The sequence below is a fragment of the Ambystoma mexicanum genome, chromosome 12 (genome assembly GCF_040938575.1).
Source record: "Ambystoma mexicanum isolate Mex_15411 chromosome 12, UKY_AmexF1_1, whole genome shotgun sequence".
NCBI lineage: Eukaryota > Metazoa > Chordata > Amphibia > Caudata > Ambystomatidae > Ambystoma > Ambystoma mexicanum.
In genome coordinates, this window is record NC_090936.1 from 448,364,335 (window position 1) to 448,385,989 (window position 21,655).

A 21,655-nucleotide genomic window follows, 5' to 3' on the forward strand; every position below is an offset into this window, starting at 1 on the left:
ATGGCCCCCTCACCCCCAACCAAACACTATGCCCCATGGCCCCCTCACCCCCAACCAAACACTATGCCCCATGTCCCTCACCTCCAACCAAACACTATGCCCTATGTCCCTCACCCCCAACCAAACACTATGCCCCATGGCCCCCTCACCTCCAACCAAACATTATGCCCCATGGCCCCCTCACCCCCAACCAAACACTATGCCCCATGGCCCCCTCACCCCAACCAAACACTATGCCCCATGGCCCCCTCACCCCCAACCAAACCCCCCAACTCAGCACACACACACAAACATGCACCAATACAGACCCGAACCCCCACCCCCCAACTCAGCACACACACAAACATGCACCCATACAGACCTGAACCCCCCACCCCCAACTCAGCACACACACAAACATGCACCCATACAGACCCGAACCCCCCACCCCAGCACACAAACATGCACCCATACAGACCCGAACCCCCCACCCCCAACTCAGCACACACAAACATGCACCCATACAGACCCGAACCCCCCAACTCAGCACACACACAAACATGCACCCATACAGACCCGAACCCCCCACCCCCAACTCAGCACACACACAAACATGCACCCATACAGACCCGAACCCCCCACCCCCCAACTCAGCACACACACAAACATGCACCCATACAGACCCGAACCCCCCACCCCCCAACTCAGCACACACACAAACATGCACCCATACAGACCCGAACCCCCCACCCCCCAAATCAGCAAACTCTCAAACAAGCACCCATACAGACCCGAACCCCCACCCCCCAACTCAGCACACAAAAAACATTCAAATCAAAACATTCATACACATCCGACACACATCCGACACCCCCCCACCCCCGCATCTCAACATTCACACAAAATACATTCAAACACAAACATTCATACACATCCGACACACCCCCCCCACCCCCGCATCTCAACATACCACACAAAATACATTCAAACACAAACATTCATACACATCCGACACACCCCCCACCCCCGCATCTCAACATACACACAAAATACATTCAAACACAAACATTCATACACATCCGACACACCCCCCTACCCCCGCATCTCAACATACACACAAAATACATTCAAACATAAACATTCATACACATCCGACACACCCCCCCACCCCCGCATCTCAACATACACACAAAATACAAACATTCATACACATCCGACACCCCCCCCCCCGCAACATACACACACAAACATAAAGCAAAACAAACCCGACACACAAACAGACCACTTACCGGAGACGTGCTGGAAGGCAGGCAGGTAAGCTGGAATCGTACTACGGCTGGCATGGTCCAAGGCTGAAATGCCTTCCGGCATCAAGCCTTCTGGACCACGCCAGCTGTAGTGCTGGCCCTCCATTGGTGCAGCACACACGCATTACGTGGCTCGTAGGAGCGACGTGATGCGTGTGTGTGCTCAGCCAATGAGGGCCAGTGTTTTCACCAGCCCGGAAGACAACAAAGACTTTCCTAATGGAGGGCGGCCGCGGGCCGCCCTCCATTAGGAAAGTCTTTGTGCCTCGCGGGCCGGTCAAAAGGGCATGGTGGGCCGCAACTGGCCCGCGGGCCGTATGTTGTGCACCCATGGTCTAGAGGGCCGGGTGACGCAAGAGGAGGTGGAGCACGCGATCAGTGGGATGAAGGTGGGAACGTCCCCGGGGGAAGACGGCTTCTCTGTGTACTTCTACAAGAGGTTTCGGGCTAGCCTAGCCCCACACCTGGTGAGGGTGTTTAACGGGGGCTCTCTGCCGGATACCATGATGAGGGCCATAATCGTGGTTCTGCCGAAAGAGGGCAAAGACCCCACTGAATGCTCCTCATATCGCCCGATTTCCCTCCTCAATATAGATGTTAAGATCCTGGCCAAGGTGATAGGCAAACGGATGGAGGGGATAATGCCCAAGCTGGTTCATGGGGATCAAGTGGGGTTCATAGGGGGCAGGCAAGGCTCTGATAACATCAGGAAGACGATAGACCTAATCCGCCATGCCCAAGAATCGGACCTAGATGCAAGTCTGCCTTCCCTGGACTCAGAGAAAGCTTTTGACAGGGTAGAGTGGAGGTACATACAACTCCTCCTCCGTCGAATGGGCTTGGATGCTCACATCAGGAACTGGGTTTCCGCCCTATACGGGTCCCCAACGGGGAGAGTGCAGGTGAATGGAGAACTTTCTAACTCATTCCCTCTCATGCGGGGGACGCAGCAAGGATGCCCACTCTCCCCTCTAATATATGTCCTGATGATGGAGCCCCTGGCCATAGCAGTCCGAGCCCACCCCAACATTAAAGGGATTAAAAGAGGAGAGGTGGAGTTCAAGCTCTCCCTGTTTGCTGATGACATTCTAGCATACCTGGTGGAGCCCAGCTCCTCGCCCCCCCCCCTCCCCCTCCTGGCCCTGATGATGACCTTTGGGCGATTCTCGGGGCTAAAAATTAACGCATCAAAATCAATGTTACTCCCTATGAGGGCTCAGGACCCGGGGCTGGACCACCGGGATAGGTGTGCGGGGATTGTGGTGGGGAGGGACTCCATTAGGTATTTGGGTGTGCTCCTCACGAGAGATCTCTCAAAATTGGCTTCGGCGAATTATGGGCCCATTATGGCAGAGATTAAATCAGATCTGAGGAGATGGGGAGGTATGATCCTGTCCTGGTACGGGCGCATGACAGCGGTGAAGATGAACATCCTCCCAAGACTGCTGTATCTTTTCACAGCACTCCCAACGGGGGTCCCTGACCAGATGTTTCGAGACTTACAGAGGGCAGTCCGAGAGCTTGTATGGCAAGGGCGGAACCCGAGGATAGGGAAGGCCATTCTAACGTTACCTAGGGAGGAGGGTGGTTTCGGGGTGCCGGACTTCCTTCTCTACCACAGGGCCGCCCAACTAAGGGTCCTGTTGAAGCATATGAGGGAGGGGATGGGCAGCTATTGGTCTTATCTGGAGGACATGGATGCCCACCCTCTGAAAGTACGCAACCTCCTGTGGTTGCCGCGCAAACACATCCCAAATAAATTGCAGACCCACCCAACCCTGGGAATACTCTGGTCGATCTGGAAGGAAGGTCCCACAACTGCATACCTCACTTCATGGCCCTCCCCAATGTCTTCGCTCTGGGGCCACCCGCTCAGATTGGGTAGCAGGGGATTCAGGAATGCCCAGTCCTGGTCGGATGGGGGACTGGAATGGGTGGGGCAACTGTTCAAGGAGGGCGAGTTCCTCGAATACGAGGAGCTGCGAGATGCGCTTGGGCGGGGGTCTCTTTCAGTCTTTGAATACTTGCGCCTGAAGGGCATCCTCTGTGACCAGACTTGGGGCCTGAATCTGTGGAGACAGTTGACCCCCTTTGAAAAATTACTACACACGGCCACGACAAGGAAGGGGGTAGTATCCAAAATGTACCAGATACTGAATGCTGTTAACTTGGAAGGGAGGAGAGGGTTTCGGGGGTTCTGGAATGACTTGGCAGGAGAGGCTCTCTCTGAAGACGCATGGTCCATGGTATTTAAAATAGCATTCCATGGTAACCTGTTTACATCGGACATGGAGCACAACTTTAAGATCCTACAGGGATGGCATAGAGACCCATTGAAGTTATCTAAGATGTCCTCGGGGGTGTTCCCCAGATGCCCAAGAGGATGTGGCCAAGTGGGGACGAGGGGTCACATGTGGTGGTTCTGCCCTAAGGTACAGGGGTTCTGGGAGAAGGTACGGGGATGGATGGCGGAGGTCACCGAGGAACAACTCCCACTCAATCCGTTGACGATGTTGTTGGGCCTCCCGCCGGAGGAAGCGGAAATATACAGGTACCCAAGAATGTGGGAGACCATGTTGCGAGCAGGAAGAGTGGCCCTAGCGCAAAGGTGGAAAAGCCCGGAGACCCCCTCTAAGGAAGACTGCTTAAAAAAACGTAAGAACATGTTCCTCATGGACAAACTGACGGCCATGGTAAACAATGAATTGAGCACCTTCCAGGCAAATTGGTATGGGGTTTACCAGGCATGGGGGTGGGATGCTCACTGACATTATGCGGACAACATAGGGCGTGAGGGCGATGGAGCCCAGAGAGTACCACTCAAGGACAATGGTGTAACCCATGGCCCGGGAGACAGCGGGTCCATCTAGGCCAGCATTTACGGGAACGCATAGCACAGCTCCAAGGCACCGAACTATGAGTAATGAGGATGACACCTGCGATTGGTTTTTCGATGGGACACTGATCTGGGGGGAGGGGCGGAGTTTGGGAGGGGGTGAGGGGGGAGGGAGGGGAAGGAGACCACGGGGGTTTGATGACTATGTTAAATGTGATATTCATATTGCTCCCGGTGTTGTCTTTGTTTCTTTTTCTGAAAAATTACCAATAAAACCAAAGTTTAAAAAATATATATATATATATTTGTGATGCTGCAACGTGGTCTTCCATCTACACCTTTGTCAGGCATTACTCCCTGGATACTTTCCTTGGTCAAGATATGGCCTTTGGTAAAGCAGTGCTCTATTCTGCCATCTGTTTGGGTATATCCAAATTCTTCTCCCTCTTCCGTTCACGCATACTGCTTTGGGAGTCTGTCAAAGATGTGGAATACGTTGGAGGACACAATCCATTCGAAGAACAAGTTACGTACCAACTGGTAACGCTCTTTCGACTGGCTGTTCCTCCAACGTATTCCACATCGCCTTCCCAGCCTGCTTCACTGAAGAATTTCCCATGCTATTGCAGCTTACGTTCCCACAAGGCTATGTGCAGTTATGGAGGATTGGTGTGGCACACGTTGTAGAGGGGAAAAAATATGAACTGAGGCTACGGGCACCGTGCGTCCTACTTATAATCAAGTAACTTGTTCGTCTCCCCCCTTAATGTGCACTTTAAAAAAACGCAGAATAGATCTCCGGCCTATTTATTTTATCTTAACGGTTAAATGTACCATATTTCACTTAATCTGCCTGTGCAGAACGCTATCGCTTCAGAACGTCAAGGACTCTGAGCGATTGTTGTTTCTTCCCTGTGTTCCCACCCTCCTTGAGTGCTTTGAAACACTTGCCTGTGTATGGGCGCTTTATAAATAAACAATACCACACCATACCATACCATACCAGGGATGTAAAGATTTCCTCCCAATATGCCAAAGCGACAGCGTAGCGAGGGAGCCATCGAACCAATCAAGAGGGAATGTCTGCTTCCCCACGAGAAGTTTTTTAAACGTAATGGCTTAAAATGGAGCATTTTACAGCACACTTTATTTGAAAAATTGGGTAACAAGCCAAACAGTTTGCTGTAAGTTTTATAGGGTAACACATGAAAAATTCCAATAGATGCAAGTCACCAGCAGCGCACAGGGGCATTTCCAGGGTTTGGAATTGAGGGAAGCTGCAAGCTCCTGCTTGCAGCCTTAAAGAGCCTGGTTAGCTTGGCAACAACCGCTACCAGGAGCTACTTTTGACTCCCCAGGCCAATTGATGCTGAACAAACACACCTATATAATTTTAACACTGTGTTTGGAACAATCTGAAAATAAACATTAGGACACATCTATAATACATTTAAAATATATAGTATCATAAATAATGGCCAAAGTTATGTTTCCATTTTAAGTTGAACTTGAATTGGCAGAACGCTCCTTGTTGCGTAGTGTTAGCTCCTGGTCAATGCGGGATACCCAGCAGCTGCTTTTAGCTACTGCATATCCATTCTTAATTTCAATCCCTGATTTCCCCAACACATTTTCATGATGTCTTTGCCCACAATATGTCAGTATATAAACAGTTTCATGCTGGCTGTGTCTGTCCATACATTTCTATGCTGGCTGCACCAATGTATGACAGTATTCTGATATAAAAACATACTCATGCTTGCCTTGCACATAATGCCAGTAATGACACTATAAGAAAACATCTCCATGCTTGTTCTGCCAATATATGGCAGTACCTCACATAAAAACGTACTCCAGTTGGCTTTGTCAATAAGAATGCCATGCCACAGTATGAAAACATGTCCAAACTGGCTGCATCAAAATTCCAGTCTAGCCACGTAATACACTTTTCATGCTTCCTTTATCAAAGATGCCCAATACAAAAAGTCATGCCACAGTAAGAAATGGTAGACGAGTTGCACCAAAATCCCAGTCTCGCAACATAGCACTTCTCCTTACTTTATCAAAGATGCCCAATACAAAATGACATTCCACAGAATGAAATGGATAGACTGGCTGCATTAACATGCCAATCTAGCTACATAATAACACTCATGCTTGCTTTATCATAGATGCCCAGTAAAAAAAAAAAAAACATGTCTGCACCCTTGCCCCCCCCCCCAGTGCCTCGCACACACATAAACCATGTGAGTCATAGTTTTTTTTTTCTAGGCATCTATCATATATGCCCAGCACAAAAATTCAATTCCTTGCCCCTGTGCCACAATGGGATTATGTGCAGGTGCGGCGCTGGGAGGCACAGGGGTCCGGTATGGTATTTTTAACTAGACATCTATCATGATCCCTGGGCCCCCCTCCGGCGGTTCGCACAAGGTGTGAGATAGGTTTTCTTTTGTCCCTGTGCCCTTCTCCTTTCTGGACCATGCAGTGAAGGAAAGATGTATGCAACCAGCCCCAGAAATAGGCCAAAATTGGCCCGAGGGCAGGTAGTCCTCTCTTTGGGTTACAAAGGCCTGGTGCCTTCCATCCTTCCTCATGGAAGGTGGGGGGGGGGTCCTTAGATCTTAGTGTCAGGGGTTGGGACCACCTGTTTATCAGGTGAGTGTTAGCTGTCCCAGCCACCTTTGGCAGGCCCTGGTGCCCAGTAGTCTGGGTCGCCTTTGTCTTTTCTCCTCTAAGCGCCTCCCTGCACAGCTGGTTGCCACAGGACAAACACCTTCCTAGTGTTGCCCATTTCCTTTGTTGGGGGGTGAAGCTTCCTTCCTACAAGCCCACCGCCCACCTCATGCCTCTGGGCCTTACACCTGGGGAGGGGCCCGTGGGAAGAGTAACTTGCGGGCCCATGGGATGGTAAAGAAAAGATTCCTTCAGCATAAAGTTTGGTTTCCATTGACAATAGGTGGACCTATAGGAAGTTTACCCTGGCTGACTGCACCATGCCAACTTCCAGGCATCCCGAAGACCTCCGAATATGTTGGTGGTGTTTGCCACAGTATGGAAGCTTTATAGCATGGTGTGTGTGTTGTGGCTGCACAGTGTGCATATCCACGGGTCGCCCTGCCTCTTTGTCTCCTCAGATCTGCCTCTTGGTGTGCCTGGGTCGTCTGTTCCTTTATGTTGCACATCACCCTCTATCCCCACCCTCGCCCTTCCGCTGGGTTTCCATCTAAGATGAATCATCCTGTAAAGTATTTCTATCGCGGCGGATTTGGCATTCACAGAAGCCCAGTCCCTGGAACTGGGCGGCGGCTGCTCCAAGATTTGGCGCGCAGGCATCCCTACAAAATATGCCAGCACGCGCACAGCTCGCGTCACATCTCAGGTGTTTATGTACATGCAGGCGCGGAGGGCACACAAGCAAAATAACCACCAGAAAGGTAGATGCGCAGATAGAAATAGCTCGCGCTAAGGTCTGGGCGAATTGGGATGGTGTTTGCCACTGCATCCCTCTCTGTAGTGTGTTGATTCCTGTGTGCCGTGCGGTGTCTGTTTGTGCATTTAATTGTAACGCGTGTCGGATGTATGTGCACAAAATCATTTTTATATCATTTCAGAGCTTTCCTTTTCTTTTATAGTAAGTATCCAGCCGTAGCACACTGTTCCCTCCATTTTACATTGCAACCCGAGTGTCCTTTTCTTTCTTCTTTCTTTAAATTAGTGTAGGCGTGGGCGGACCCACGCATGCGCTTCCCCATCCAATTGGATGATGTGCACCCATCCACCATTCAGCATTCAACCCACGTAAACTCACAATTCCTCCCACCGCCCTGTCTGCCTCACAAAATCCAACAACACACTACTCCTCCTGCCACTCACCCCGTCACCTCCCAACAAAGCCTTCCCACTCAACTCAGCCACACCCTGCGCAGACAACCGAACCCTCATCAATTCTCTCTCTACAGCATGTCTCTCACACCTAAACAGAAAATGTTCCACAGTCTCAGATACTCCACACACCGCACAATTCCTCGACTCTCGCTTCCCCACTCTAAACAGACAGTCATTCAGCCCCATATGCCCTATTCTCAATCGATTCAGCATCACCTCCTCCCCCCTCCTCCAATCTAGACTTCCCGGATCCACCTTTACTGACACTTTCTCACAAATTTGTTGGTAAGATTGTTGGAGATGGGTGTGAAGGGGAGGATGTTTCGGTGGATAAGGGCATTTTTGGCGGATAGGACCTTTCAGGTGAGAGTGAGGGGGGTGCTGTCTGAAGTTTGGAAGATGGAGAAATGGGACACCGCAGGGAAGTGTGATTAGTGCAATGCTGTTTAATGTGATGGTGGATGGGCTGATTCGGGCTATGATGGGAATCGGGTGTCAGGTAGATTTCTTTGCGGATGATGGTGTGGTATGGGTAAGAGGGCGGAGTTTGTTGATGGTGCAGAGTCGGTTGCAAGCTGTGATAGTACGCATGGAGGAGTGGTGTGGGAAATGGGGTTTTTCTGTGTCTGTGGAAAAAAGTGTGAGTATGGTGTTTTCGAGGAGAAGAGTGCAGCAGGAGTTGAACTTGGTTTTGAAAGGTGTGAGGGTGAAGAGTGTGAAGGAGTTCCGGTACTTGGGGGTGATTCTGGATAGAAAGTTGAATTGGAACGTGCAAGTGGATGGAGTGATGGACAAGTGTAAACTCAGGCTGAATTTGTTGCGGGCGGTGACTGGGAAAGAGTGGGGTGCGCAGCAGAAGTGTTTACGAATGTTATATAAGGGATTGATTTTGAGTGTTAGATTTTGGATGTCAGGTGGCAGTGGGTTTTACAATGAGTCAGAAGTTGCGGTTGGATAGGGTGCAGGCGAGAGTATTGAGGGTGTGTTCGGGTGTGATGAGGTCCTCTCCAGTGAATGCGGTTCAGGTACTTGTGGGGGAGATGCCATTGGGGTTGAGAAGGGATGTGTTGAATATGAGGTGGTGGGTGAAGTGTAGTGCGAAGAGTGTGGTTCATCCGGTACGTGAATGTTTGCGGTATAATTGGAGCTTTGACTATTATGGGGATCGGTGGAGGAGGAAAGGGGGCACTTTGGGGTTTCACATGTGGAAGAAGGGGGTGCAGTGGGGTGTGGGCGAGTTGATGGTTGTGACAGATATGGATCTGGTGAGGTGTCCGATGTGGATGATGGGGTCTCCAAAGGTGTGCTTGGAGTTGACGAGTGTGGTGTCAAAGAAGCGGGGATTGCGGGGTGAGATCAAAGCTTTGGGTCAGGCATATGTGGCAGAGAAAGAAGGGTGCAGGGTGTTCACGGATGGTTGAAAGGATCCGGTATCTGGAAGAGTGGGAATGGCGTATTATTTGGAAAGCACTGGGGAGTATAAAGTGGGGCGTCTGACGGATGATGTGTCAATTTGTACGGCTGAGTTGGTGGCGATTGCAATGGCGATTGAAAGGGTGTGCGAGTTGAGGTTTGAGAAAGTAGTGGTGTTTTCAGATTCGTTGAGTGGGTTGCAGGCGATTGTGGCAGGGGATGGTGATAGGAAGGATGTGATTTTGGATATCAGGAGAAAGATTGATCGGTGTGTGCGTGGGGGGATGGATCTGGAGTTGGCGTGGGTCCCCAGTCACAGCGGCATTCTGGGAAATGAGTTGGTGGATCTGGCGGCGGGTGAGGGTATGAGAAGGGAAGCAGTTGATGTAAGGTTGCCTTTGAGTGTGGATGAGATGAAGGCAGTGATGGTGAGGCGGGTCATGGATGAGTGGCACGAGTGTCCTTTTCCAGATGCCACTGGGTTTTATTGAAGGCACAGGCTCTGACTGGCAAAAGTATGCCTTTGCCTGGTCTCCGCCTCTTTGGCAGTCAGCGGAGATTGGCTGCTCAGCCAAGTCTTTAGAAGTGGGGGCGAAACACAGAAAAACCAGGCACAATGTACTAGGACACACAGGCTTGTGTCACCCAGATGCCAAAGGCATGGAGGCCAGGCATGGTAGACGATGGATGCAAAGTTGAGACAGGTGTGCAGTTTTCGGTCCCGGTTCCTCAGGGGGAAGGGTACATTTGGCATCGAGGCAGTGAAACATAAACACTAGTGATCAGAGGTGGAGAGTACGGGACCAGCGTTAAACTGGCCTCTGGAGGAGAGGTAGTCAAGACAGGCACAAAATGAAGCAAGGGCAACCAGGCAGGGAGTATGCAGGCAAAGCAGCAGGCATGAAAAGTCCCAAGAGCCGTTGGTGTAGGAAGGACCTGTACTATGACTGGGCAAGTTCAGCCGACTCCCTAGAATGCCAACAGCTTTTGTGCAACTGGAGATAGCACGTTGGCCGCACAAACAACAAATCTGGCCCCATTGCAGGAGGGCACCCTAGTGGCACTGCGACAGCAGAAATCCGTGAGCCGGCGCTACATGCAGGCAAAGCAGGAGCGATGAAAACATGGTCTCTAGTCTGAATTTGAGATGCACTGTGCATTCTTATGTGATATGGAAACGAAGTGCGTCCACTTTCTTAGCAACCAAGCATGCTATCTATCGTGTAGTGGCTGTGGAAGCATGGCAGGAGTCACTGGTTTTCTCCGCGCAGCAACACAGTGGCTACCACATTTCTCCATCACCATGGCAGGGCGTGTACAGCTTTGGCCCAACATGGAACTGTACACAAGGAGCCTACTGCCCACGTACACATGTTTTTAGAGCTTCCTTTTCTCTCCAGGATTCCACGGAAAGGGATGCCTTTTGGCCCCTTCTGTAATATTATACGTGTGAGCCTTGCAACGCAAATGACACGAGCCGCACTCTGGCATCTGGAGTTCAAATTATCACTGATGCCAGGGGATTCCTCTCTGCCCATGTTTTGAGGGTGTGAGAGGGCTCAACTAACATAGGCAACAGGGTTACCCACCAGAACACCTGACCCTCCTAGTGGTAAATATGGCAGAGCAACCAAGGCAGCAGTCCCCGGAGAATGCAGGCTGGTTAAAGGTTCAGGAAACACTTAGTAACCTATCATATATTGTTGCTGTGTTCAGGAAAGGGGAAATGCAGAATTACAAGTAACTTTCTAAAAATGAATAGTTTAAGCCTTTAGATTGTGACCCTGCTAAGTTAGGGTCTTTGGGAGAATACATGACCAACCACGACCTCTGGGTACCAAGGAACAGTTAGGGTTGGAATATTCCAAAGTCTGGGTTTATTCAAAAGGGAATACAATCTTCCCCTAGAGTTTAAGTGTTCTGTAAAGAGTTTGACTAATGAAATCTACACCAGTGTCGGAGACTGTCTCCCATTTGTCAACAATTCTGATAAGGGAGCAGGCGTCCGTGCAATAAGGACAACTTTAGCGTTACATGGGGTGATACTGGACAGGGTACTAAGGTGACCTGATGTTAGGACCTGGTACAGCTTCAGGCAGGCGGTACAGATAGTGGCCCGGCTGTGTGCGTCAGGTAAGCCATGGGCTTCTCCGCGTGTCGGGATCATGCGCAGCAGTCGGTTTCTGGTTCTGCCTGTTGCAAGCCTGCGGTGCTCCTGCCTCCTTGCGTAACCACATGGTAAGCATAACAGTGTCTTCTAGGATCATTGGGTTTGTGGACGCTTACAATTCAGCTGGTCTCACTTGGCCAACAGGAAGGCAGCCCCATTCACGATCCCCCCAATATCAGCAGTGCTTCACTGTAGAAGCGTGGTCTTGGGCCATTTGAGAGCTGCACTGGGTCATCGTCTTGTAAAGGTTGATCCTCAATGCACCGGGATTCCTCTTAGTAGAGGTTTCCCTGTTTTGTGGAAATAATGGTTACGAAGTGTAAGCTCAGCCACCAATCGCAATCATGCACCCCTTGGAACCTTTGGCGTCTGCCCAATCATTACGAGAGTTACCACACTGTCCTGGACATCCAGCCAGCCTAGTCAAATACTCGCCACACCTGGTCTGGGCGGCCTTTGCTTCAAGTTTCCTGGGCTCATGGTAGGCAACAGCATATCATGACACCTCTGTGTGCTTCCACGTGAAGGAAGCCGAGTTCCGCTATGGAGAGGGCCAGTAAGGACTCGCTTCTGGGAAGCAGGCATACTCCTCATTTTTATTACGGGCAAATGCCTGGGCAGCGTTCCATGGTTTCTTGCCAACGCCAACCGCTAGGGCTTGCACAGCTAACTGGGCAAAGTTGCTTGCATAGGAAAACATGGGGTGCCCTTTGTACCCCCTACTCTAAGAGGCTTGACGTCTCTTGAGGAGCACAACATGCAGAGCTGCACCCTTAGCAAGGCCTTGGATGAGTACTCACTAGTGAAAGTTACCAGGACCTGGAAAAGTCCAGCCCTTATGGTTTCTGAGTGTTGCTCAAAGGGCGTTTTAGATTTCCATTTGAATTCGGCCACTAATGGGTGTGGGTTATGCAACGAATGTTAATTTATTTGACCAGTTTCAGCAGACACTAAGTTCAGACGTGCCGCCCGACATCTCATTTTGAGAGCATTCCAATTCACAAACTGCATTATTGAGTAGCACTTGAGACGCCTTTGTCCTGAATAACGTACTGACTGTTCAACCTTTATAAGTCCCCATCTGTCTTTCTCTGCGGGGGAGGGGGGTTTAGGGTGTTGGGGAGTAAACTGCGTGTTGCGTGTTTATGGCCGTGCAGTTTGCATGTGCTGCTTTTTCTGTAGCTCCCTCCGCAGTATACCTTTCCGCAGCAACACTTCTATCTGGGCTGTGTGTGTGTTTGGATACGAGGTGTGCAGTTTGCGTGTACAGTCTGTACATCAGCCTGCGCAGTAGAATGTTCTGCATTCGTTCAGTTGGCTTCGGCTTCACACTCCAGCCTTAATCTATACAATTTGCTTTTTCTGTTTTTTTTCTATAGCGCCATGTGCCGTATGTCTTTGCACAGCACGTCTAAGGCTCTGCTCTGCGGTGTGTCTTGGGGTGTGTAGTGTCTAAGTGTGCATTCCCTGTCGGCATACCTTGTGCATTCTCTTTCTGTGGGGCATCTCAAGGATTGACTCCGCAGTGTCCGGCTGTAGGAAGCTTTTCTTACCGTGTGTGTGAAGCGCCCTTTTCGGGTTGCGGCATCGCTGGCTTCTCTCTCTGCTTCGCTTCTGTGCGGGCACTAGATGGCTGGCACCCTATGCACCAAGCTGTACTGTGAAGTCTTTCTGTGTATCTGTGGTATGACGTTTCCGTAGCCTGCCACAGTGCCCTTGCTAAGCTGTGCGGGTTGCCAGTTTCCCATGATTAAACACTGCTGTTTACTCCCAACCTCTGATTAGGAGGACAGCCCTCCTTTCCCTGGGATGCTGATGCCTTGCCTCGTGCAGGTCAATTCTCTTTAGCTTCAAGGCCTGTGTTTTCGATTACCATTCCTCTGTTTGGATTTGCAAAATAAAAGGCTGTGGCTTGTGCCTGGAATCCGAGGTGAAACCCCTTCCGAAGGGGCTGCATCGCGCATGGGTCCTGTTGGGTGCACACATTGACAGAGAGCATCTGCCACTGATCTGGCCTAGTGGCGCTGGCGATTTCCTGGAAGACTGGAGTCCATTCATTACATAACAAACTGCATCACTGCATTTCAGATATTTGCAAATGTCGTGGAAATGAGTGATTTAACATTCTAAGCCCATCGAGTCCTATGCCTTACCGTCTGCAATAGACTAGGAATGTCGCGCAATATGATGTGCAGGGTTGCAGAGTTATTGTGCTGTTTCAATGACTGGGTGCATTGTTTTGTCCCCAGATGTGAGGCTACTTGAATGCAGCAAGCTGGGTTGCAGTCTGGTATGTTCTGGAATATGTCGGTGCAATGTGGAATAGGTGTAGACACATTCTCAGTGAGATTACCAGGTGTTTGTCGTCCTTCTTCTCGTTCAATTTCTAGCATAGTGTGTGTCGGGTGACCAGCAAAGTCCAGTTAGTCCTGAACAAACCCTGGTCCCTTGTACTGGTCCATTCCCTCCATATTATGACCCTCACACCTCTACACCCTACCTCTATCCCTATGACCGGGAAGAACCCTTCTTTGCTGTCCCTGTGAATGCAAGTCTGGGGACCCAACAAGAAAGAAGGCAGTTCTACTCAAAGCATGGAATGTGGATGAACTCCTGCCCCTCCAAAATCTGGCCAATGAAAATGGCAGAGATGCTCTGACAAACGAGAGCGTCACCAACATACTGCTTGTAGACCACTCCTAGAAGCCTTTGCACAATGGGGCCTGCATATATGGATGCTGGTTCATTATGTCAATCGTGTACTGTTCAACAGACGCCCAGTGGAGCCTAGTCCGCACACTATGGAACTCCTATTATTGATGTTTATTTTTAGAAAATGTGACCTGGGATACCATTCATATGCGGAAGACACTGATATATGTGAGAGTGAGTAAGTCACCTGAATCCCTGAGCAAGGTTGTGCAATCTATTAAGGGGGTGTGCTGGTGGATGACGGTGAATAAACTTTGGGAACAAAACCGAGCTTATGCTACTAGGGCCTAAACGCCTTTTGGGAAATCCTTCTTGTAGTCCACCCCATCATGCATTTTTGGCATACCAATGGCATTTGTACCAAAGGTAACAAAATCTAGGATGCCTTTGGCAATCGAATCTAGGCTGCGCCCAACCAGTAGGAGCTAAAGTACACACTATTATTTTTTTGTATACATCTTCTTCGACATGCCCTCCCATTCACATCTCATTCAGATCATGCGAACATAGTAGTTGCATTGTTGAACTCGAGATTGGATTACGGGAATGGCATCCTCTCTGGTTTCCTGATTAGACGAATCAATTGCTTCCAGAGGGCACAGAACACACCAGTTCACCTTGTCTTTGGGCACCTAAAACAACATCCACTTCGTTATTGCAGACAGCGTTGCATTGGTGGCCGGGAAGCTGATGATCAATTTTAAGATCCTCTGCTTGGTACTTAAATGTCTACATAACCTGGCACCAACCTACTTGTCTAAAAGAATGTTCGACTATCAAGCCTATTCCTCCTATTCGATCAGCTCACCAGCATTTCCTTGTAGTTCCTCCATCTCGGTTTGTCCACAGGGCGGTGGTAGGCATGTCTCAATTTATGGATCTATGGTTTGGAACTCACTGTTGCTGATCATTCGGAGCCTGACCTCACCCGTCCTTTTTTGGAAGGCTTTAAGAACTCACCTTTTCTGCTCAATAATAATTACACAATCTTTTTTTCCTTTCCCTCTAGTAAAGTTCTACGATTATTGGTGTGATTGAGAAGATACAATCTAAACATCTGCTCTTGGATGTAGTTAATTCTTCTTGAAGCGCAATAGAAATACATCAACATCAAACATTCTTAAAATAACGTGGATGTTTTTCCCCCTTTGTCTGCTTGCAGGTTGGATTGCCTGGTTAAGACGGTTCGCACAGAGGGCTTCTTCGGCATGTACAGAGGTGAGCACACATGGTAGCAGTGCTGGTTTGCTGCATGTTATCTCAATGGCACTGGAGTGGCAATGCCGATGGTCCACTGATCCGTCCTTGAGACAGGGTGAATTGAAGTGTTGTGGTCAACGCTAAACCAATTCCTTTCAACACACTCCTTTACTCCTGTCACAAGGTTCTGATAACCTGGAAATACACCTGTACCAAATTAATATTGTATGATATTTAGCTGCTATGTATACCCTGGTTAAAAAAGGAATTATTTTGTATTATATGTAATTCAATGTCTTTTCACCAATACCATGTAACCATTCCCTGTAACTAAGCTCTAACAGCCCCGCAATGCCTACGGGCTGTCTGCACGATATACAAATGTAAAAATAAATAAATAAATTACCTGGTTCTGGGTATATTGCGGGTAGCATAGCCCGGTGGCCACATTCATGTTATTCTGTGTTCTGCCTCGGATCTTGTCAACTTTAACAATCCCCATAACTCCCCTCTGTCCCGGTGCTGTTCCAAAGTCTCCGTAGCTCCCAGTCACCACAAAGTGTCTAGTCGGGGTTATTCCAGATCCAGAAGTCTTAAAAGTTGTGGGCGCCACCCGATCCTGAAGTCGTCTCTGAGGAAGGAAAGGACCTCACCCCACTCGCCCGCAAAGTTTTGTATTGCATAGGAGGCCCATTCCATCGCTACTATCTCCCAGACTCTACGCAGCCAGTCTTGAAACATTGGTATGTTCTAGCTCTTCCATCTCTGGGCTATGATTGTCATTGCTGCCAGAGTGAGCATCACCCTCGCTCTTTCCCTGCCCCTCGAACCCGCCGGCCCTTCTGCTGGCCTCAAGCCTAATAGTGACCATTCCGGGGGTATGCCTCCCTTTGCCCCAAGCACTTGTTCCATCGCCTGCTTGATGTCTCCCCAGAACGGGACTATTTTTGGGCATCGCCACCAAATATGTTTCGCAGTGCCCTCCTGGCCGCATCCCCTCCAGCAAGTTCCCGACGAGTCCGGGTAGATTCTGCGCAGCCGAGCTGGAGTATAGTGCCACCCATATAATATCTTATACCAGGCCTCCCGGGTTTGTGAGGCTCTCGCTAGTTTGGGGATCTTCCTCCATAGATTTTCCCACTCTGTCTTCTCGATTTCCCTGCCCAGAGTTTTTTCCCACCTTCCCATATATGCCCATTGCGGCGTCGGGGTGGCCTCATCCAAGATCTTATAAAGCTGCGAGATAAGGCCTTTCGAGCCGTCGTTGGTCATCAGGAATTTCTCAAAAAGGGTCGGTGATCTAGCGGCTGCCTCCTTATTTATGGGGTATAGAAGCCAGTGTCGCAGTTGTGAGTATCTCATCCGTTCACCTTCCCCCAGTGCGAAATCCCTTTTACAATCTACAAAAGAACTGATCTCCCCTCCTATAAACATGTCCCGCATCCTCCCTCCCGCCAGTTCCGGAATGCCCCTCTTTCCAACCCTGGGGTAAAGTTTTTATTATTGAAGATGGGGGTGAAGGGGGACGGGTAGGTTGTAATTTCCTTCCGTTGGACCAGTCTGTCCCAATTATCTGCAACTAGTTTGGTGATCGAGCTAAGGTACATATGGCCTGGACGGTGCTGTCTGGGTAGCCACAGAACCTCCCCCAGTTCGTGTCGCGTGACTGCTCTGTCCACCTGAACCCAGTGTTTTCCTTCCCCCTCCCGCAGCCATTCCCTAATCACCCTTAGTTGGGCTGCTTCGCAATATTGACGGAAGTTGGGAAGAGCTAGTCCCCCCCCCCCCCCTTTTCTCAGGGCCATAAGTTGCTAAGTTCCATCCTACTCACCCTTGCCCTTTTTCCCTCCCATATAAACTCGTTTGTTATCACCTGGAGCTCCTTGAAGAAGCTGGCCGGGACTGCTTGAGGGATAGCTTGGAAGAGGTAGAGCAGCCTCGGCAGGGTAACCATTTTAAGTGCCTCTAGCCTCCCCAATCAGGAGATCAGCAAATTACGCCACTTAAGGAGGTCTTTCTTAATTCTTTGCAGGAGTGGGGGGTAGTTTGCTGCATACCATCCACGTAGAGCCGGAGTGATTCTCACCCCCACGTACGTAATTCCCCCCGGTCGCCAGGCAAAGGGCGTCATCCCCCTTAACTCCTCCCTCTCTTCCCTTGCCAATGTCAGGTCCATCAATTCGGACTTGTGCATGTTAATGCGTAGTCCAGATGCTTCCCCAAAGTCTTCTAGTAGTAGCCTGGATTGCGTACTCGACTCTATGGGATTGGTCAGGGCAAGCAACATGTCGTCCGCGAAGGCCGCCACGTTGTGCTGCCTGCCCCCAAACGGTATTCCCTGTATTCCTTCGGATTCCCGAATTGCCTGCAGGAGGGGCTCCAAGTAAACTGCATATAGCAGGGGTGATAGGGGGCATCCCTGTTTTGTACCTCTTTGGAGTTGGAATGATCTAGTTAAAGCCCCATTAACCACCACCCTCGCTCGCGGGCCCTCATAGTTCGCCTTGACCATCTGTAAATAAGCGTCTCCTAACCCCATTTTTTCCATGGTTTTGAAAAGGAAGCACCACTCCACCCGGTCGAACGCTTTTTCAGCGTTTAAGGACAGAAGTACTGCCGGTGTTCGAGTCTTTTCTGCCTTTTCCACCAGATGGGCCACCCTTCTAATATTATCCGCTGTCTGCCTCCCCTTCACGAATCCCGCCTGATCCTGATGGATCAAATCCGGGAGGAGCCCCTCGAGCCTATTCCCCAGGATCTTAGTGTAGATTTTTGCGTCTATGTTAATAAGCGCTATTGGCCTATAGGAGGATCTTTCAAGGGGGTCCTTGCCCTCCTTCAGAATCAGAGAGATCTTGGCTTTTTTCATGGACGGGGTGATTTGCCCACTACCTAAAAAATAATTGAAAAGGTAGGTCAAGTGTGGAACCAGCACTCCCGCAAAGGTCTTATAAAAGGACGCAGTGTACCCATCAGGGCCAGGGGCCTTACCTGCGGGCAGCTTCCGAATAACCCCCCTCACCTCCACCTCCGTTATCTTTTGTTGTAAACCAATCTGGGCGTCCCCCTCAATTTTACGCAGGTTAACCCTTTCCAGGAATTTCTCTTGGGCTTGGCCGCAGGGGTTCTGTGAAGTATACAAGGTTTCATAAAATTCGGCCATGGCCTCTTGTATATCTTCTATTCGAGTAACCCTTTCCCCCCTATCTGAGTTTAGAGCCGTGATTGTGTTTTTAGAGGCAGCTCCCCGAAGGATGCGAGCCAGCAGGGCGTCCGCCTTATTCCCTCTTGCATAAAATTTTTGCCTCACAAAAAGTAAGGCCCCCTCCGCATTTTTGGTCCGGTGGATCCTCAATTGTCCTACTGCCCTCCTGTAGTCCTTCTGGTTAATCCTGCTGGAGTTCGCTGCTACCCTGCCTCTCGCTTCCTCAACTTCCGCTTCTAGCCGGGGCTCCAAGGCCTGTAGCTGTTTCTGTCTCTGTGCCTTAGCTGCTATAATTTCCCCCCTCAATGTGGCCTTAAATGCGTCCCATCTTCTATCTTCACCCGTGTCCCCTCTCTTGTTGTTATTGAAAAACTCTCTCATCTTGCCCTCTATCGCCTCTCTTACCACAGGGTCCCTCAGCAGGTGTTCCGGATATTTCCAACCCCCCCCAGTCCCCTCCTCCTCTTTCCCAGTTCCAGCTGCATCGACAATATTTTATGATCTGCTATTCCCATGGGCCCAACCTCTATCTCTTTGACCTTACCCACCAGATTGGCCGAGATCCAGATGTAGTCAATTCTGGACTGGGTCCCATGAACTTCAGAAAGGAATGTGTAGCCCTCCTCGTCCCCCTTCGATTCCCTCCAGACATCCCTCAACCCTACGCTCTCCACTTTGTCCCGGAGTTCCGCTGAGGCTACCGCCCCTCCCCCACGGCTTTTAATCCCTCCTGACCTGTCTTTAACCTTGTTCCAAGCTATATTCAGGTCCCCCATTATGATTATCTGGCCTCTTGCCCAGTCACCTATTTTCCCCATGAGATCGCAGAGGAAGGAGTCCTGCCCTGTGTTGGGCGCATAAATCACCCCTATTGTATACATCTCTTCCGCAATTGTGTCTTTTACCACAACAAACCTACCCTCCTTGTCCCTTAGGGTGTCCATTGTCTCCTCTTGAGCAGGGTACAGCTGGCGAGATCCTGATACAGTTCAATACTTTGGTCGTTAAAGGATATCGGCTCTTTTTGTCTAGCGGCCTTGAGTACTGCCTCTTTTTGAGCATATCTTGTAAACGCCGCTAACACGTCCCGCGGCCTAGACTTCGGGTTCCTATTGAGGAATCCCACTCTGTGAACCCTGTCCAATTCGATCCGATCAGGTGAAGACTCGCTCAGTAGCTCCGCAAAAATTTCTTAAACCGTTTCCTTCAGGTCCCTATCTTGCACTGTCTCCGGCAGGAGCTTCAACCTGATGTTGATCCACCGAGACCGGTTTTCCATGTCTTCCATTCTTATTTCCAAGTTCTGCGTTGCCGTGTCGAGCCTCTCGATAGCTTCACTGTTCTCCGTGGCCTCTCTGCCTATCTCCTGCAGGCCTTTTTCGACTATGTCTGTTCTCTCCCCCAGTTGACCCACTTCCTGCTTGATTTCGGCCAGCGCCTGGTTGATGTCAGACCTCATTAATTGAAATTGCTCTTGAAAGGTTTTCCCCAAAGATGCTTGGAATGAAAGCAGCTCCCCGTGCAGGTCCTGGCGTGAGATCTGAGTGGACGCTTCCAGGGTCTCAGCGTGCTCCTGCTCCATACTCCCCCCCCCCCCCCTCCCCACCCCCCCACCCCCCCTGTATGGCCCTGCGTTCCTCGGCTGCGTCCTTGCTTGCCCAGAGGGGCATGATGGGGCCTGAGGCGTCTGGCTGCGACTGGCCGCTCTTATTGGCCTTGCCCTTGTTTTTAGCCACCATATTTGGGGCTCGGAGGTCGGGGGGGTCCCCTTTGATCCTGCCCGTGCCTCCCCAGGGAGTCACTCCTGACCGGGTCTGAGTTCCTTGCCTCGCTATTCCTAACCAGGCCTGAATCCCCAGCCTTGTAGTGCTTAACGTTGCCTTGGGGCCTGTTGGGGTTGCGTGTGTAGTAGGGCAGTACCTCCGTGAGGCCAGCCCAGCAGCCCAGCATAAATGTCACCCGGGCCCCGCTCCCCTCGCCGCTCACCACACTGCTCTGGTAGTATCCACTCGCCGCCCGGGGCCGTACTCCGCTTCACGGGCCGGGGTTCCTGCCCGGAACTTGCCACCGCTCTCAAGGACCTGCGTGGGCCCCCCAGCGTGCGCCCAGCCCCCGCGGACCTCCGATCCGAGGCTCCGCTGCCAGGCCGATAGCAGCTCCTCCGGTGTGTCCCGAAGGTACCTCCTTTCCCGGGGTCTTCTCCTCCTCCCCGGCCCAGCCAGCCGCGCCCTGCCGATGGTCGGCGGGGGAGCACGCTGTGCGGCCAAGAGCATGTCCGCTTTCCCGAGGCCGCACCACTCCGTCCGTTCCCCAGCGTGAGGACAGGGACGGGGCTGCAATCTCGTCCCGCCTGGAGCGCCCCCTCTCCTGCCCTGCCCAGTAAGCCTGATGCGTCTCCTTTCGCCCGCGGGCCTCCGGTGCGCGCCGCGGTTATTTCCCCTTCTCCTGCTGGGTGATATAGCAGCTACGGGTGGTCAAAGGTACGGGGGGGCGCTGGCCGCTGTTTTCCTGAATTCCTCAGCTCATAAGGGGTGTTGGAACCGCTTAAGTGAGTTGGAGGTTCTGGAGCGCCGTCGACACACGTCTACCTGGTGTCGGCGGCCATCTTGGAATCGCAAAATGGTGTTTAATAGAATAGTTCATATTTTGATCTTATTCCCAGTGTTTCAGATATGGGTGATTCAATTAGGATTATCCTGTATTAATCCAGAGAACGGCCAATTGTGCATGGGTAAATTACTCTTGTGCTAATTGCCCATCGGTTTTTCACACATCTCTGAAATGTGCTGCTGCGCTCTTTTCTTTTGCTCTTTGTGTTGCAATGATTGGAAGTCTTGATCTGACTGATTAATGTGAGTGTCGCCCATAATGCAGATGATGCGTTCAATCGGTAGAGGGGGTGCACACCAGAAAACATTCCCCAGTTTAACATGTTGCCTTTTGTG

At 50.7% G+C, this 21,655-nt stretch overlaps 1 protein-coding gene across 2 annotated transcripts in view; it reads left to right on the forward strand.

Moving 5' to 3' along the window:
* SLC25A18 (solute carrier family 25 member 18) overlaps positions 1-21,655 on the forward strand; it is a 301,801-nt gene that overhangs the window by 143,855 nt on the left and 136,291 nt on the right. For both annotated transcript variants that reach the window (XM_069628659.1, XM_069628658.1), the window contains exon 4: positions 15,468-15,523. In XM_069628659.1, the coding sequence (XP_069484760.1) occupies positions 15,468-15,523 (56 nt within the window). The remainder of the gene's footprint in view (positions 1-15,467; positions 15,524-21,655) is intronic.